Source organism: Psammomys obesus, unplaced genomic scaffold (genome assembly GCF_907164565.1).
Source record: "Psammomys obesus unplaced genomic scaffold, mPsaObe1.curated_primary_1811, whole genome shotgun sequence".
NCBI classification, from domain to species: domain Eukaryota; kingdom Metazoa; phylum Chordata; class Mammalia; order Rodentia; family Muridae; genus Psammomys; species Psammomys obesus.
In genome coordinates, this window is record NW_026585626.1 from 6,535,897 (window position 1) to 6,554,729 (window position 18,833).

General features: G+C 46.0%; 1 protein-coding gene across 2 annotated transcripts in view; it reads left to right on the top strand.

The window, feature by feature from the left end:
• Med20 (mediator complex subunit 20) overlaps positions 1-18,833 on the top strand; it is a 63,479-nt gene that overhangs the window by 3,531 nt on the left and 41,115 nt on the right. The window contains exons 3-4 of one of the 2 annotated variants that reach the window (XM_055613528.1): positions 5,477-5,730; positions 7,234-7,306. In XM_055613528.1, coding sequence (XP_055469503.1) covers positions 5,477-5,730; positions 7,234-7,306 — 327 coding nt within the window. Of the gene's footprint in view, positions 1-5,476; positions 5,731-7,233; positions 8,910-18,833 lie in introns of those variants that run through there. The other variant, XM_055613519.1, reaches the window with a different exon arrangement.

Consider the following 18,833-nt stretch of genomic DNA (forward strand, 5'->3'; position numbering starts at 1 on the left):
CTTAGCAGTTGAGAGCACTGGCTGCTCTTCCAGAGAACCCTGGCTTGATTTCCAGCACCCACATGGCAGCTCACAGCCATCTGTGATTGCAGTCCTAGGGTATCCAATGTCCACTGCCCTCTGTGGACACCTGGTATGCAAGTGGTGTACGAACATGCATGAACACAAAAAGAGCTGAGTTTGTAGCTCAGTGGTAGAGCGCTTGCAGAGCATGTGCAAGTCCCTGGGTTTCAGCAGTCCCCCTTCCTAGTCACACAAAGTCCTTAGTTGATTTTTAAAAATGTCAAGGCAGTGAAGCTTGATGTAGCATGAATCAGGTATGTAATTATACTGTGTAGCCCTGAGAACAGAATAAGATCAGCTTTGAGTGACGCTGAGGGCTGATGTGTTTTAAACTGGATGTTAAAAGAGATGAATTTATGAACTGGCAGCGCGGAAGAGATGGGAGCTGGAGGGTCAGTGTAGAGCCTGCTAAGGTCAGCAGGTGGCAGCAGAGAGGCCAGTGCTGTGCCGGGAAGGCACTGAAATGCTCCCCCACTTCTGCCAGCTTTCTATTAATTACACTTTTTTGTAGATTTACGTATGTATGATGAATGTGCCGTGCTCTATATGCATGCATACCTGCGTGCCACAAGAGGTTACCAGGTCATATTATAGACAGTTGTGAGCCGCCATGTGGGTGCTGGGAATTGAACTCCGGATGTTTGGAAGAGCAGCCAGTGCCCTTAACTGCTGTGCCAGCTCTCCAGCTCCCATTACTATACTTTTTAAAAGAGGTTTTTATATATATATATATACATATATATATATTTAAATATTTTATTTATTATGTATACATTGTTCTATCTGCATGTACACCTTCATGCCAGAAGAAAACATCAGATCTTATTATAGATGGTTGTGAGCCACCATGTGGTTGCTGGGAATTGAACTCGGGACCTCTGAAAGGGCAGCCAGTGCTCTTAACCTCTGAGCCATCTCTCCAGCGCTATTTATTTATTTTTTTGAGACAAAGTCTCACTATGTAGCTCTAGCTGTCCTGGAACTCACTATGTAGACTTCAAATGGCCTTGAACTCTCAAGAGATCTGCTCCCCCCCTCCCCCAAGTGCTAGGATTAAAGGAGTGCACCACTACACCTGCCTTCACTTTATTTATTACTTATTCACCCACCCATCCATTATTTATTTATTTATCTATTCATTTATCCATTCATTCATTCATTCATTCATTCATTCACTCACTCATCTATCTATCTATCTATCTATCTATCTATCTATCTATCTATCTATCTATCTATCTATTCATTCATTCAAGGCAGGGTTTTTCTGTGTAGCCTTGGCTGTCCTGGACTCACTTTGTAGACCAGGCTGGCGTTGAATTCACAGCACCCCTCCTGCTTCTGCCTCCCAGAATGCTGGGATTACAGGCGTGTGCCACCCTGCCTGGCTTCTGTATTTATGTGTATAGATGCCTGTGGAGGCCAGGATACCTTGGAGCTGGAGTTACAGGTCTTGTGGGCAACAGAATGTGGATGGTAGGACCTGAACTCTAGTCTTCTGACAGAATAGTAAGTGATAAGAACCACTGAGGCACCTTACCAGCCTCTTATTACACCCTTTCTTTTTGGGGGGTTAGGGTGGGGATGTTTGTTGGTTTTCTGAGACAGGGTTTCTCTATATAGCTCTGGCTGCCTTGGAACTCAGCCTGTGGACCACATTGGCCTCGAACTCAGATATCTGCCTGCCTCTGCCTCCCAAATGCTGGGATAAAAGGAGTGCATCACCATTTCCCGCCCTCTTATTATATGCACTCTTAACTCTGCTAGAATACCATCTTTCCTGCCCTGTGGGACAGAAGTACTTCTATAGCTTCCTTCAAGTCTTTATTTTCCTTTCATATTATGCTGGAGTCTTAGATTTCTGGTCTTTCAGGTAATGACCCTTTTAAAGTTTATTATGTATACAATGTTCTGTCTGCATGTACACCTGCATGCCAGAAAAGGGCACCAGGTCCCATTGTAGATGGTTGTGAGCCACCATGTGGTTTCTGGGAATTGAACTCAGGACCTCTGGAAGAGCAGCCAGTGCTCTTAACCTCTGAGCCATCTCTCCGGCCCCATAAATTTTTATTTTGTGTTAATTAGGTTTTTTGAGGGCAGGTTATGTGTAGCTCAGGCTAGCTTTGAACTTGCTGTGTAGCTGATGACAACCTTGAATGTCTGACCCTCCTTTCATCTCTAGTGCTAGGATTTTAGTGTATACCCCACATTCCATTGATGTGGTGCTGCAAGTAGAACCCAGGTGTTCGTGTATGCTAGGCAAGGGCTATCCTCACCAGACCTGTTATTTATTTTGTATTTATTTGTGTGTGTACACACGTGTATGGTTGTGTTTGCAACCTCATGCATGTGAAGTTCATAGATTCCAGCTTTCTGGAGTCTCTGCTCCCCCTCCACCATGTGGATCCCAGGGATCAGGCTTAACAGCAGGCACCTTTACCTGCTGAATTATCCCTTATTGTTTGTGTGGGGGAATGTGCTTGAACGTGGGTGTAAGAGCTTGTGTGTACCCACACCTATGAAGGCTAGGATATTGCATGTGGGGTTGTTTCTTCTATGGTTCTCTGCCTGATTGCCTTGTCTCTCACCGAACTGGAAACTTGCCATTTCGGATCTGACATGCCAGAGAACTCTCAGGATCCGCTTGTCTCTCTGCTCCCAATTGCTGGGACCACAGGCATGTGCAGCCTTCCAGGCTTTTTGCTTGGATGTTGGGGATTAGAACTTGGATCCTCCCTGAGCTGTCTTCCCAGCCCCCACTCCCATTTTGAAAAGTAGACTTGTTTATCATTTGTCTATATTTTATTTCATGTGTGTATATGTGTATACAAGGAAGTATGGGTGAGAGGACAACTTTCCGTTATGTGGGTCCCAGAGATCCAACTGGTTGTCACGCTTGGCAGCGAGAGTTTAACCTATGATTTTGCTGGCCCTGTTTTTTTATATTTTCCCAGCAGGGTTTTATTGTATAGCCGAGGCTGGCCTCAAACTTGTGGTAGTTATACGGCCCAGGCCTCGTGAGTACTCATGAGCAGCCACATGATGCTCAGTATTTAGACTAGGTCTCCTGCTGGAGTTCTCCATCCCCAGCCTCAGCCTCCTCAGTGCTGGGATTACAGGCTTGAGCCACTTTTGTCATATGTTGTGGGCTCCTGATTTCTTTTAAAAAGTGTTTTCTGGGGGGGGGGGGGTTGCAGGTAGCACGATGTCATAGCACATAAAGGTGATTGGCACTGAGTCTTGATACTTGAGCTTTATCCGCAGAGCCCACTTGGTGGACAGAGAGAGCACACTTTCCAAGTGTTCCCTCTGAACCATACATGTGCCTCTGTCCCCAAAACACAAATGAATGTATATTTTTAAAAAGTCTTTAGGGGCTAGGGAAATGGCCTAGTCAGTAAATTTCTTGCCTTGTAAGTATGAGAGTTTGAGTTTAGATCCTTAGAACCCACTTTAAAAATTGGGTGCAAGGCAAGCATGGTAGCACAAGCCTTTAATCCCAGCACTTGGGAGGCACAGGCAGGGGCTCTGAGTTTGAGGCCAGCCTAGTCTATAAAGTTCCAGGACAGACTTCCAGCTGGAGCTACATGGTGAGACCCTGTCCAAAAAAATGAAAGAAGGGGGGAGGAGTTGGGTGCAGCATCAAATGACTAATCTCAGACCTGAGAAGGGGGAGATGAGGATTTGTTGGCCAGACAGTTTTGCTGTAGGTTCAGTGAGAGACCTTGTGAAAAGTAAGGTGGTGCCAGGCATGGTGGTGCACACCTGTGATCCCAGCACTCAGGAGGCAGAGGCAGGCAGAGCTCTGTGAGTTCGAGGCCAGCCTGGTCTATAAGGCGGGTCCAGCCAAAGCTACACAGAGAAATCTGTCACGGGAAAAAGAAAAAAAAGATGGTGGCCCCACACTCCTGCACATACAGATAGCACTAATTACATTCAGTGAGTTATTATGAAAAACTAGAGAAGAACACGACATTGGAAGGAAGATGTGTTGGAGGGGTGAAGAGGAGGCAGGGTTTGAAGATGGATGGTTTTTAAAGGTATAGAAGGCATTTCAGATTGTGGTCATCTATTCTCTCTTGTAGTGGATTAAGTGGAATTTTGGCTGCAGTATTTTGCCAAGTCCTATGTAACCAAATATATCCATAGCTCTTCCTCCTTGGAGAAGGCTGTAGAAGAGCTGACAAGAAGGCTCAGCAGGTAAAGGTTCTTGAGGCTAAGTCTGATGACCTGAGTTTGATCCCCAGGACCCACAGGGTAAAAGGAGAGAACTGATTTCCTGGAGGTGGCCCTTTCAGCTCCATGTGAGTGCTATGATGTGTGTATGCACATAAACACACAAATAAATGTCTGGAAAAAAGGCTTAGAGCACTTTGGAAGCAGAGGCAGGTGGACACTGAATTTGAGGCTAGACTATCCAGAGATATATAGTAAGACCCCCATCTTAAAAAAAAAAAAAAAATCTAGAAAACCAGTAGAATCAGTGAGTGGACTAGGGCTATCAGTGGAGAGTGCTAACTGAGCATATGCAAGACTCTGGGATCATATCTACACCATAAAATAAGGGACAAGGAAACCAAGGTTGGTGGCATACTCTTATAAATCTAGAATTAGGAGTTGCATTCACATTCCAGGCCTGCCTGGCTTATGTAGCAAGACCCTCTTTCAAAAAAGGAAACCAAATCTAACCGAATAAAACAACAGTATATAATGAGGAAACACTCATGTCTCAGAGACGGTTAGAGGGGCTAGAGGTAATGCTTCAGATCCTAGAGCCCAGGTTTTCTCACAGTGTACTTGCCCTCCTAGCTGTCTCAACTAAATATTTGCAAACGTTCGCTCTTACCTGCAGGAGGCGCTGCCAGCTTTTTAAGGCATGGCAGAAAAAACTTACCTCAGCTTGACTGTGGCCTACTGTCCAAGCCTAATGTTCACAGGCTTCCTATTCCAAAGCCTCTGTAAGAGCATTTAGATTTCAAACGAGGCACTGGACAAGGTCCAGAGAGGCATGCCAGAACCTGTGACTTCTGTTTTATGTTTGGGGTTTTAGGGCTGGAGCTTAGGGCTAGGCCAGTACATACAGCCAAGCACCACACTGGCCCTTAGTTTTGTTTACATATAAGAAAGTCTCTGTGTGGATTATTAATGGTGATGATAAAGTAGCCATTTATGAGCTCACCACACAACAGTTCTGAACACCTGAGAATCCCCTGGTGCTCTTCAGGTATGTTTATTTAGCCTCTGTTGTCTGACTGACTTTTCAGTTATTCTGGAAGATGGTAGCATTTAAGGATCCTTTTCCTTTTCAGACTGCCAGGGGTACCACACTGCCAGCTGGCCTTGTTTGGTACACCTGACCTACTCTGGGCTGTGTTGACAAAAGTCCTGATCCCGAGTGGGCATTTGTCCCTTGCAGGCCAGGCTGGGAAGCTGATGTACGTGATGCATAACTCTGAGTACCCACTGAGCTGCTTTGCCCTCTTTGAGAATGGTCCTTGCCTTACTGCTGACACCAACTTCGATGTGCTCATGGTGAAGCTCAAGGGCTTCTTCCAGAGTGCCAAGGCCAGCAAGATTGAAACCCGGGGTACTCGCTACCAATATTGTGACTTCCTGGTGAAGGTTGGCACAGTCACAATGGGGCCCAGTGCCCGTGGCATCTCTGTGGAGGTAAGACCTTGGTGACAAGCAGGATATGTTATGGACTGCACAGTAAGGCTTCTGGAAGTTTTTCCAACCCACCTTAGTTCAGATAGACTCTTCAGTGTCTCTCCTGCTTCTACAACAGGGGTTCTTTGGTTGGTTGGCTGAATTTTGTGTTTGTGTGTTGGGGTCAGGGGTGAATTCATGCCTCATCCTTGAGCTTACTGTGAACCAAAGATGATAAATTGTGATCTTGTCTTCTACCCCCAAGCACTGAGATTACAGGAGTGGGCCACTGTATCTAGCTTCTTCCTTACGCTATTTATTTATTTAAGAGACATGGTTTTACCTGCTGGGATTGTAGGAGTCAGCCTGCTTCTCTAAGGTTTTTTTTTTTTTTTTTTTATTTAGTTTTAGATTTTGCCTGCATGTATGTCTGTATACCTCTGTGGAGAGGACAGAAGAGGGCACCCAATGCCCAGAATTGGAATCAAAGACTTTTTAAAGTTGTTAGTGCATGTGGGTGCTAGGAAGCAACCCTGGGTCCTAAGAGTAGCATGTAATTGTAACTTTTGAACCATCTCTCCAGCACCTCTCTCAGGTTCCTCTAGCTTTTCTTTAGCTATTCAGTCTGTAGCTCGGCATTGAAGTGGGTTCACTTTTGGCATCTGCCAGCTTTCATAGTGGGATATGAGAATGTGTGTTTGAGAGGCCGTTATCTAGTTGTTGTTGTTTTTTTTGTTTGTTTGTTTGTTTTAAGTCAAAACACTTATTTATCGTGATGTAGGTGTGCATATGCCATGGCACATGTGTGAGATGAGAGCAGTTAGTTCTCTCTTCTACCATGTGGGTCCTGGGGATTGAACTCAGGCTTTCAGGCTTGGTGGTGAACATCTTTACTGGCTGATAGCCCTTCATCTTTGAACCTAAATATGGAGGTATTGAAAGTGGCATATGGGAATATGGTGTTAGACAGCTTTAGAGTGAAAGTCCACAGCCTACTATGTGTCCAGCATTAACTGAGCTTTAAAAAGCAATAAAACAAGATAGAAGCTTGCAGGGCTTATCTTTTGAAAATATATCATTTAGTAAGCAAGCAAAGCCGAAACACAAACTTTTCTGTAGTTCTTTTAGAAGTACCTTAAATAGCATTTGGCTTCGGGGTTCAGGCTGTTTGAGTCTTGCTGACTGTAGTGGTGGCACTCCTAGAGCAGTGTACAGAATTAGGAGTTCCAGTGCCGGGAGTGCTGGTGTATGCCTACTGTCTCAGCACTTGGGAGTCTGAGGCAGAGGACTGTGAATTTTAGGCCAGCTTGAGCTGCAGTTAGATTCTGTCATAAAGTAAAAACCAGAAGAAAGAGTCTGGCGGGGGGGCATCCCAGGTAGAGAAAAGGACCCTAGTGGCAGTTTCTTTTCAGGAACGTTCTCTAGTCTTTTCAGTTTGTGACTTTGAATAGTAGCAGTGGCAGGAGGGTAAAGAAGCAAGCCGCATCCTTGTCCTTACCCTTGCTGTCTGTTCTTCTGTCTCAGGTGGAGTATGGCCCTTGTGTGGTGGCTAGTGACTGCTGGAGCCTCCTGCTGGAGTTCCTACAGAGTTTTCTAGGTAACCACACGCCAGGGGCCCCCACAGTATTTGGGAACAGACACGATGCTGTCTATGGGCCAGCAGATACTATGATACAGTACATGGAACTCTTCAACAAGATCCGAAAACAACAGCAAGTGCCAGTGGCTGGGATCCGTTAGTGACTGGCCCGCCTGCAGCGCTGTCACCAGGGTATTTGCCTAGGAGGAGCAGGTGCTGTACTCAGGGTCCTAGGCCTCTGGCCCAGCTGGTTGCCAGCTGTAGCTTGTGTTCTGGGGCTTTGGGCTCCCCTCCTGACCCCATCACAGCTGTTTTTTACTTCATGCCTTAACTGGATTTGGCTTGTCCTCAAGAATGATAATTGTGAAGAATGGAGAAGCTTGGAACTTTCTTGCTGTAGGGTAAAAGGTAGGACAGGGTTGTCCCTTCTGCACTGGAGTTGTTTGTGTCCCCAGGTCCTGAGGATTTGGTATAGACCACAGTGGACCCCTGCTGTGTGTGCCTGTGCTATGTGGAGCACCCCTTTTGCTTAAGGATGTAACTAGCTTCTGCTAGAGAAGAGATTGTGGTGGGACTGGATTGCTGTTGCTTTCATACTTTGAACTCTGTGAACTCCCTTTCTGTTTTGAAATTACATGAACCAAGGTGTTGTATTATGCAGGCCAAGCTGTTGTAGCAGAACCAAAAGCACAGGGCTCTTACTACACATTTTATTTTCATTTTCCCTAGTAGTTCAGAGGTAATCAGTTCCCCAGAGCAGAGTGAACCCTACAAGGTTAACAGGAGCTAGGCTTCTTAGGCTTTTACTGTTCAGTCACCCTAGAATGTTTTCCTTACCATGATCATCAGCTCAAAGCATACTCATCAGCTCTCCGTCCACAGTCTGCTGAGCAAAGAGATAGAGGTGGTTTCCAGGGTTGCTCAAATCACTGTGGACACTTTCCTGACACTCACCACTGTTTATTCAGGGTCTTCTGCGCTGTATTTCAAAAGCTATCTTGTCTCACTTGAGTCTTGAAGTTATTCATGGACATCATTGCTTATCTACCTCACACCTGCTACGGAAACATGTAACCAGGCTAGCATTTGAGGTACACATAGGCAGGCTTGGAAAACTGATAATATACAAAGTGTAGGGTGTCAGCAAGGATTCTATCCTCAGAGGACAGCTAAGCACTGCAGCTGAACATGCAGTGTGTGTTTCTGCAGCAGCTATGAGGCACTGGTCATGCCTGCCTCCCGGCTTTGGCTGCCAGGAAAGCTCATCATGCCTTCCTGGCTGTTCATCTGTTATCCACACTGTTCATTGTGACTTCCCCTTGCTTTTGTTGTTACTCATTATTTTATTTTTTCTCTTTAAAAATTGAGGTGTTTTAGATACCCAAATAAAATTTACAAGTATTCTATTTCTGGCTTCTGTTCTGCATGTGGCCCTGCTCAGTTTGTTCACCGTGTGCTTTCTACTGGTTGCCTTGAGTCTTTTGTGGAAGAGACACTGTGCAGACAAAATTTTGATATGTGTGCCTGAAAACACAGATGTTAAATGTGCTAACTATTGACACTCGGCTCCTACAGAAGAGGGCCAGTTACTAAACAATAAAGAGAACCGTAAACAATCTAACATCCTGTTAGTTATAGTTGCCTTACTTGCACATTCCCAGTGTTGTTGGTTTTTAGAGATTTTGTTTTTAAGTGTGCGTGTGTGTTGGAGGGGTTGATCGTGTGCTGAGTATGCAGTGCTCTTGGAGGCCAGAAGAGGGCATCAGGTCCTCTGGATGTGGTTCACAGGCAGATTTGGGTATTGGGAACTGAATTGGGTCCTGTGCAAGAACATTGAGTGCTCTTTAACTCCTGGGCAATCTGTTCAGTCCCTTCAGTTTGGTTCTTTTCCATTTGAGCTCACATTTGACTGGCTTTAAATCTGGTGACATGAGATCAAACTTGAAGAATGGCCACTTGGGTACTTTGCTTCATCCTTGTCAGCTAATGGAAATGCAGCACTGAAAGAAGCTTGCTAAGCAAAACACCTCCTAATGGAGCAGGTGGTGGCTCTGCTGGCAGAGGCAGCAGACCTGAACTGTGACTGGTGAGAAGGCCAGTGTGTCGTCTGGCTTTCATGTGCATGTGTGGATGGGGCTTCTTAGAATGCTGTGGGTCATAGCTGTCATTACATAACTTTGTGAAGTTTCAAGTTAAATGAAAGTTGGGGTTTTTTGTATAAATTTAAGGGGAAGGGGATGCTTATCAGTATTTTATAAATACTAGGACCTGGGGCCCTGACTCAGTCAGACTGACTGGCTAGCAAGCATTAGGAATCTACACATGTATGCCTTTACACTTACCTTTTTATGTGGGTTCTAGGGATTGAACTCTGGTTCTCATGTGTTAGGCAAGCACTTCACTGAGTGACTCGGTTTTAAGGCAAAGAGTCTTAATTTTCTTGCATTCTAATTTCATTTCCCAGCATACCCATCCCAGGGCCTATCACACAGCACAGGTTAACTTTAAAATGTTTTAAAATTGTGCGTGTATGCATATGTGTGTTTTGTTTTATACAAGAGGAGCCGGAGTTACAGGCAGTTGTGAGCCACCTGATGTGGTGCTGGGAACTGTGTTCCTCTAGAAGAGAAGTACACAGTTTAACCACTGAGCCATCTCTTCACCTCCATAGAGGCTAACTTTTAAGGTGAATATAAATTCTGTTGAACTGTTTTTGGAGTCCGTTAAAAAGAATTTAGCCCAGCCCATCTTTAATCCCAGCACTCAGGAAAGCAGAGACAGTATCTCATGAGTTTGAGTCTAGGGTCTACATAGTGAACTCCAGGACAACCAAGGGCTACAACAGACAGTCTAAAAAAACAAAACAAGACAAAAAAAAAAAAAAAGAGAGAGAATCTAAGGCAGATAAAGGAAAACACTTACCACTCAAGCCGAATGACTGAGTTCACTCAGTCCAAGTAAGGTGGCCAAAGAACCAAGCATTTCCACTTTCACAGAGCTGACATGCCATGTGCTCACTTCCCTCTTACATGCACACACACAGTGACTTTAAAAGGAACATTTGGGGAGCACACTTACGTAGCCTAGGCTGCCCTGGAGCTGGAGTTAACACCTGGACTCTTGTTGTGCAGGAAAGGCAAGGCTGGGGTAGTAACAGGAGACAGCTGACTGGCAGCTGGATGTGATACTGGGCTTAACCTGGTCAGGTGTGCTCTTTGGGTTGTATCTTTAGAGTGGGAATAATGCCTGCTTTCTGCCTAGCAGAGTTGTAGAGTTGAAAGGGAAGTACACATAACGTGCTTTGTGAACGCGGATGCTGTCTCTGGCTTTTTGTGTGTGTGTGTGTGCATGTATTTGTGTGCACCACATGCATGCCTGGTGCCCACAGGGTCTAGAAGAAGCCCTCAGAACCCTTGAGACTGGAGTTGCAGATGGTTGCAAGCACCCATGTTTTTTTGTTTTTCTTTTTGTTTCTCTGTAGTCCTGACTGACCTCGAACTGAGAGATCTGCCTGCCTCTGCCTCCCAAGTGCTGGGATTAAAGGGGTGTGCCACCACTGCCTGATTTAACTGATGACTGTTTAAGGTGGGAATTTTGGCATTAAGGCATATGACTGTAATTTGGTCACAGGGAGGCTGGTGTAAAAGTTGAATACTAGCGCCTGGGGTATAGAATGAGAACCTATCTGAAAAATAGAGTGAGACAGAGAGCTAGAGATGGACAGAGAGAGAGAGAGGAGAGGAAGAGAGGCAGAGAGACACAAAAGAGAGGGGGAGAAGCAGATAGCACACTAGCACTAGAACAATAACATCAGCTAGACATGTGGCCCAGTCCTTTAATCCCAGCACTCAAAATGTATCTTTGTGAGTTTGAGGTGAGCCTTGCACACATGGCTAGTTCCAGGCCAACCGGAGGTACACAGTAAGACCATGTCTTAAAAAGAAAAACACTGTTACAACAAATAATTTTCGTGGGACTCTTCACAGTTGTCATTCTCTAATACAAAACATTCTTTGTATCAAGTGAATTCCACCCTGCTACTAAGCAATGACTCCATAACTTGCCATCTTTTCTCTCCCTCTCTCTGTCTGCTTTTGTGAGGCAGGGAAAGATCGCCTGGAGTTGGAGAATTGGGGTATATCATGTGTTCTAAATGAGCCTGGGCTACAGATTGGTCTTTGTTGTCAAAAACTAACAACAGCAAAAACTCGACATTTCTCATAGTCCGCAGATGATCTCTACAACTGTGTTCATTTACCTGGTTGCAAAAAATATGCCTGTATATACTTAGGAGGCTGAAGCAGGGGGATCATTGTGGATTGGCGGTCAGGTCTAGAGTGCATAACAATCTGGACTACAAGGAATCCAGCCCAGGTTGTCAGGCTTGGTGTTAAGTGCTTCCTCCTTGCCAGCGTCACCCCCGCCCCCCTTAAATGACATTACGGTGTTTGTACTGGAGGTCAGGACAGCGTGCAGAACCTGCGCTCTTCTACCATGTGCGCCATCGGAAGCTGGAAAGCCAGGCTTAGCAGCGTGGGTCTTAACCTAACACACCATCAGCAAATGACATCCAACAACAAAGGCCAAGTGCTTTCAGTATTAAGCTACAACCGGTTTCTTTTCTTAGATTTACATACTTATTATTTATACATTACTCTGCCTGCATGGACACCTGCACAACAGAAGAGGGCGCCAGATCTCACTCTAGATGGTTGTGAGCCACCACACAGATGCTGGGAACTGAACTCAGGATCTGAGAGAGAACAGCCAGTGCTCTTAACCTTTGAGCCGTCTCTCCACCATATTTCACACCTAGTTTGGGTTTCAGAGAATCTCTGAAAGCTGCTTGAGGTCCTTTGCACTTCCCAGGTGGCAGACGTCAAACATGTTCACAGTGGTGGGACTATGTTCCTCCTGGCTGTTCTAAGCATGCAACTTACTCAAATTGTAGGTGGCTTTCAGGTCTCAGAAAAGCACCTTGTTAGGGAACACTGATAAGGTACTGTCTTCTCCAAGAAAGCTGTTAGGGACTGGGAAAGGGGGAAAACAGCTTTTTACGTTCTTATTATTACATTCACTTAATGTAAGGAGTTACAACTAAACTGTGGCTCTAACTAGTGATCTCAAGCCCTGAGAGCTCTTGAACTAGGTGGCAGGATTCTCTCCGCCATGGGACTAGACCCAGGGCCTCAGTCCTCTGCCCAGACTCAGGGCCTCTTCCTATGCTACATTTGAGACTGGCTCTTCCTGAACGCACACTGCAGTCTAAAGTATAAAAACTCAATGCCATCCTTCTGCCTCTGCCACCTGACTGCTTTGAGTACCACATCCGACTTTTTTTTTTTAACCTTTGCCCTTTTTGTTTCCTTCATACTTGCAGACATAGAGCCTTGAATCACTGTAGCATATAATACACATTTATTTCTTCTTGTTTTTCTTAAAACAAAACCAAAAATATGTCTTTACCCGCCGTTGGGTGTTGTGAAAGTTTTTGTCTTGTTGGAGGGACCCTCCCCACAAGGTGTGTCAGGACAGAGTGCCCAGGAAGCTTGCCTACCTGGAAAGGGAGTCTTTCTGTTTCAGAATGGACTTCCTCCCTGTCGGAAATCCTAGGGCCACTGCCACCTGGGGCTGATTTATTTCCCAGTGCCCATTTTGGGGGGATGATTCTTTTCCTCTCCCGTCCAAGAGGACTGCCCTGAAACAGCTGAATCCCGCCTGGGTCATCGAGTGGGAAAAGTCCACACGTCTGAGCTTGTCTGGGCGCTAAGAGCAACTTGCAAACGCTGCCTCGGGAAATCCCATGTTTGCTGGCTGCCGCTACACCGTAGAGAAAACAACAAAACTGAAAAACACGCGGGAGTGGAAACGGCCTCTTTGGAGCGATGAGACATATTAAAGGTAAGCCGCAGGGCACGCGGAGCTTGTGCAGCATTTCCTTACAGATCGTGGACGCGGGGAGGGAAAGAAGGGGGAGGGGGTCGGAAGAGTGCCTGGCCCTTTAAGGAGGAGGGCTAGACACTAGACTCTGTACCTTTAAGAGTCTTTGTCTGGAAACCTTCTTCTGTACCCTCCTGTGCCTCAACCAAACTTTGCCGGTGACTCTCCCGCGCCTCTCCGCGTCTCTGCCTCTCACGCCGGCTCGCCAACGCCACTGACCCGAAACTTGGTGCCGGCGGCGCGAACCCGCGAAAAGGGCGCGGGGGCCTGGGGTCGCGGCCGAGAGGTGCACCGTTGGCGCATTGCGGGCCCGGAGGCGGGGCCCTGGCGGGCCGGCCAATGGGCGGCGGGGGGCGTGGTCCGTTCGCTCGTCTCGCGCCCTGGTGACAGCTCGCGCGTGCTGATGATGGCGGTAAATAGAGGGGGGGCGAGGAGGGGGTGGAGGGCCGGCGGAGCGGCCGAGGGGGCGGCCCGGGGGGCGTGGGGGTCCGCGGGGCCTGGGAGCCCGCGCAGACACGCGGAGGCGGGGACACGCGGCCCCGGCGTGCCGGCCCTCCCCCTTTAAAGGAGAGGAAAAAATTCCCTCTCCCACCGGGTGAGGGGCGACAAAGACGGCGCGCGCCTAGCGGGCGGGAGGAGCGGCGGCAGGGGGCGGGGCCGCGACGCCGGCGGGCCCGGGACGCCCGGGGCGGGGACGGCGGGCGGCCACCGCGAAGGCGCGAGCCCCGAGCCCCGGTGCGCGGGCGCTGCGTTTTGGCGGGGTGGGCGACGTCTGGGTTCTGAGGTGAAAGCCTTGAGGGGAGAGAGAGGAAGGCAGGCTGGGGGAGGCGGGGGTTGCTGAGTGTGAGATGAGGAGGATTAGGAGAAAGGGTTAGAAGCCGGGGAGAGGAGTGAGAAAGAAACCCAGGCTAGCCCCGGGATGAGGTTAGGAAGCCCGGGGCTGGGGAGAGGGATCCGGGGTCAGGGCTAGGAGCAAGGGTCCGGAAGGAGCAAGGCTTGGCAGGTGGGTGGTGTTGGGGTGAGGGCTGTACCAGGGGCAGAAGAGTTGTGAGTGGAAGACAAGGAAGGAGCAGCGCCGGGGTAGTAGTTGGGAGTAGAGAGAGTGATTAAGAGCCAGACGTGACAAGGGTGTGAACTAGTGCCGAGCTGGGGATGAGCTGAAAGGCTGGGATCCGCCGGGGTGGGATCGGCAAGGTGTGGGGCAGCAGCTGGTGATGGATGTAAATTCTGCAAAGTGAGGGAGACAGGAGACCTGGATCACAACCAGGTGGAGTCAGAAATTTGAGCGTCAGTGGAAGGGTTAAAGGAGACCAAGCTGAGAACTGGGCGTTAATAGGACAGTTTTTGGGGGAAAAAGAAAAAGCTGAAAGGACGCTGGAAGAAGCAGGGTTTAAGGAGTAAGGGGGATCTGGGACAGGGAAACGGGGGAATTGTTTATTGAAGAGGTTCAGCAAGGTAAAGATAGTGGAGTGAAAAGACTGGATGAAAAGCAGTCTGAGGTGAGCAAGGAAGACATGGGCCCTGGGATGTAAAGGATGGAATGGGATACAAGGGAGGAGAAACGAGATTAAGGAAGCTAGGAGAGTCCTAATGGGTGTAGAACGAGGGTGGGCTGCACAGGAGTGGGAACCGAGTGAGTGTGCGTTTGGCCTGACGTGCCCCAGAAGGTCTGTAAGGGGCAGGGCACAAATGTTGTAATGAAGACTCCAGTGGTAGGGGCCTTTGGTGCAGAAGATAAGGAATCATGGTGAGTGAAGGGGACCTAGAAACAAGGCAAAAACCTGAGAAGTAGGGGCCCAGGTCGGGGTGCAGCATAGGAGTTCTTTGTTAAGAGAAATGTGTATTGAATTTGTAAGTTCTTTTGTCCCTAATAGTAGGAAATTCCAGAAACATTTTTCTCTTTTCAAGGAGTCTTGAATCCAGTCATTGCTTGAAAATCCACTTTCATGTCCACTTTGAAAAGATGAGACCCATTTTTACTTGATTTTGTTCTTGTGTGATAGAAAAATTGGCAGCTTTGGGTGCTAAAAACCTTTTGATTTCACTGATGTGCTAAAGGGTAAATGAGTTGTGTTTATTTCCAGTGTGCCAGTGTGATGTGATAGTTTGGGTGGTTGGTGGAGCAGGGTTATACCTGACAAATGCTGGGCAGGGTGTCTGACAGCATTTTCTCTTTCATTGAAGAGTGTTCTATTGGGGGAGAAAGATAGGACTTTTTTGTTTTCATTAATCATCCATATATCTACTTAATTGTTTTCATCAACTGAAGAATATGGAGAAATCATTGCAGAGAGAGGTGAATAACCAAGCAGGAAAGTTTACTGAGGGGGAAATTGAAGTCAGAGCTCTGAGGGCATTGAGTTCCTAAACTGCTTTCAGCTTTGTGTGGGACATTTTTCATGGTGTAGCTGCTTGCTCCCCAGTTTTGCAGACTGCAATAAAGAAAGGTGGAATGGAGAGTTGTGCAGAGTTCAGAGCGCTGAACTCATCTTTTCAATTACACAATGCATTTTTGAGTACTTTTTATGAAAAAAAATTCTGTTAAGATTGTAGTCCCTCTACCTGTTGTATTTTATGCTTATGAATTGGAACGACATATTAATATTCTGTAGAACCTTTTGATTTGTAAGACTCATTTTTAATTAAAATAGTTACATTTATTTACTTGTATGTCTGTGGAGCACATGTCTGGAGGTCAGAGTACAACTTGCGGAAGTTGGCTCTCTCATCCCATCACTGGGGAGTGAACTCAGCTTGTCAGCCTTGGCACCAAGCTTCTTTACCCAGTAAGCCATCTTTCTGGCCCTGTAAGACCATTTTGGAAATTAAAGGGAAGATGAGAATTTGGGGATAGAATTTAGGTTATTCTTTCTTGGTAGTGTGTTTTAATGATTTTCATTCTAAAGTGTTTACATTTCTCTAAGAATATTGAGTATTTGCTTTGCATTTAATAATGTGAAAGATAATGTATAATTTCCTTTCAGGGGGACAGGGGTTACAAACTATTCTTGAGATTTCTTTACTATTTAATTTCATGTGTATGGGTGCTTTGCTTGCATGTATGTCTGGGCATCACATGCATGCCTGGTGCCTGCAGAGAATTACTGCAGAAAAGGGATTCAGCTCCCCAGGAACTGGAGTTCCAGACAGTTGTGAGCTGTGTGTGGGTGCTGGGAATCTAACATGTGTCTTCTGGGAAGAGCAGCCAAGTACTCTTAACCACTGAGCCATCTGTTTAGTTAGCCTTGTTCTTGAGCTCATTTCATTGGTGTATGTTCAGACACACGGTACCTTTTCCTCTTGAAGTCCTGAAGAGGTTGCAAGTGTGGCTAGAGGTGGAGCTCTTGTCTAGCGTGTGCAAGGCCTTGGGTTGATGGTCCTCAATACTGCAGGCAGGACAACTTCATCAGCTCTTATTCTAGGGACTGGGTATGTAGCTCAGTGGGTAGATGCTTGCCTGGCATCCATGAAGGCCTGCGTTTGATCCCAAGCACTGTATGGTAGAGTATGCCTGTCATCCTAGCACTCCTAAGGTAGAAGGGTCAGCCTTGCCGACATGAGTGAGTTTGAGGCCAGCCTGGGTTACATGAGAAACAAATAAACATAAAGAGAGGCAAATACCCCCCTCTGGGAATAGCACTGAATCTGAAAAGAAAAGCCTAGCTTCCTTTTCAAAGTTATGTGATTTTAGATTGCTCTTGTTTGGTGGATGTTTGCATAAGTAGTAACACTTAGATTTCTGGCATTAGTAAGGGTTAGCAAAGTTTATGTCTGTATAGGCATATGGATGTATGGATAATTTAAAATTGGAATCTCTGGGTTAGCCGTTAGCTGTGCTAAGGGCAAGCTTATTGTTCATGGTTTATTTTCTGGATTCAACTAGGGAGATTCAAGGTAAGTAGTGATTTTAACATCTTATAGAAATTTTTTTGCTGCTTAATTTGCGATTAGTCTGGAAATACTAACTTTGAAAATGAAGAGCAGCTATAATATGAGATGTCTGTTTCTGTAGGTATGTGCACATGCCTTTATAGCTGTGTTTGGGCTGTTTAAGGTATTGCCTTAAACAGCTGTGTTGTGCTCTGTTTAAGGTATTTCCATTTTTATGATGCAGTTGTCTAAAGGTGGTGGTCTGTCTGTCTGTCTGTCTGTCTGAAAATACAAAGCATAAGCTTAGTCAAAGGAAGGAATTTCTTTGAGCCTGGCCTTTTGTTTCTGTTATACTGCTATAGTGTGCTACATCACTGATTGTTGCTGTGAATGGTTTTTTCCATTGATCTCTCCTCCCTTTTCCTTTCCTCTACTTCTTTTCTTTTTCTTTCTCTGTGCTGGTAGTGAACTCCAGAGCATCACACATGCTGGGCAAATACTCCTACCAAGAAACTGTACTCTTGGCCTCCACTTCATATGTCTAAGACTGAAAATGGATGATCTTTTCCGTTTTTGAGACACTGGTCTCACTATGTAGCCCTGGTTGGCCTGGAACTTGTGTTAACCAGGCTGGCTTTCAAGTCACAGAGATCTACCTGCCTCTGCTTCTATTATATTGGAATTAAAGTGGTGGCTGAAATGGATGACTTTTTAATTCAGACACTATTACTTATCATAAGGACTCCAATGTTAAGTTTTAGCTGTGTTTTCTTTTGTCGCCATGTATTTTTTGTTTTGTTATAAAACAGGGTCTTCTTGTATATCCGTAGCTACCCTGAACTTACTGGATAGACTAGACTAGCTTGAACTTATAGCAATCTACATTCTGCTTCTCCTGTGCTGGGAGTAAAGGTGAGCTCTATCACGCCTGGCTTGTTCCTGGTTTTCTGTTTTTAAGACTCAACCTCACACTGTAGCCCAGCCTAGTTTGAAACTATCTGTGTAATCTAACTTAGCCTTAAATTTGTGGCAGTCCCCCTGCTTAGACTCCGAGGCGCTGGCCACCATACCAAATGTCAATGGAACTTAACTTTTATTTTGGTTATAATCTTATTTGCTAAGAATAAAATTTATTTACATTTCCAGATTTGGATGAGTAAGTTGTACATTTTTTTTTTTCTAGTTAATCAGAGTCTTTGGATGAGATGAGACCTTGAAAGGACTTTGGGTTTATCTGCAACTTCGGTCACTATCCTACCAAAATCACCCCAGGTAGAGCCAAAGTCACCCTATTTTCTTATAAACCTAAAGTGGCAACAGGTAATCTCCTCTAGCATTTAATTATTTTTAGGGGAGTCTATTTTTTTTTCCCCAATCAGCACACACTCAGTGCTTTATCTGTATTTATTTCTTCTTGCCTTGTCCTCAATCTTTTACTAGAAAAAAAGAAAAGTCTGCTTATTGTTGCATTTATAAAAGATGTAGCTGGTGTGGTAACCCATACCTGTAATTCCAGCATTTAAGAGGCTGAGGCAGGAGGATTCCCAGGAGATTGAGCCTAACCTGGACTACATAGTAAGTTCCAGGCCAGACTGAGCAATAAGCTGAGGTCTTGTCTCAAAAAAAACAAATAAGCTAGCAAACAAACAAACAAAGAGTGAAAACCTTACTTACTCACTGGTAACAGAAGGTATCAATGAGTTGCAGGACCCTCTTATGCCAGATCCTGTTGTAC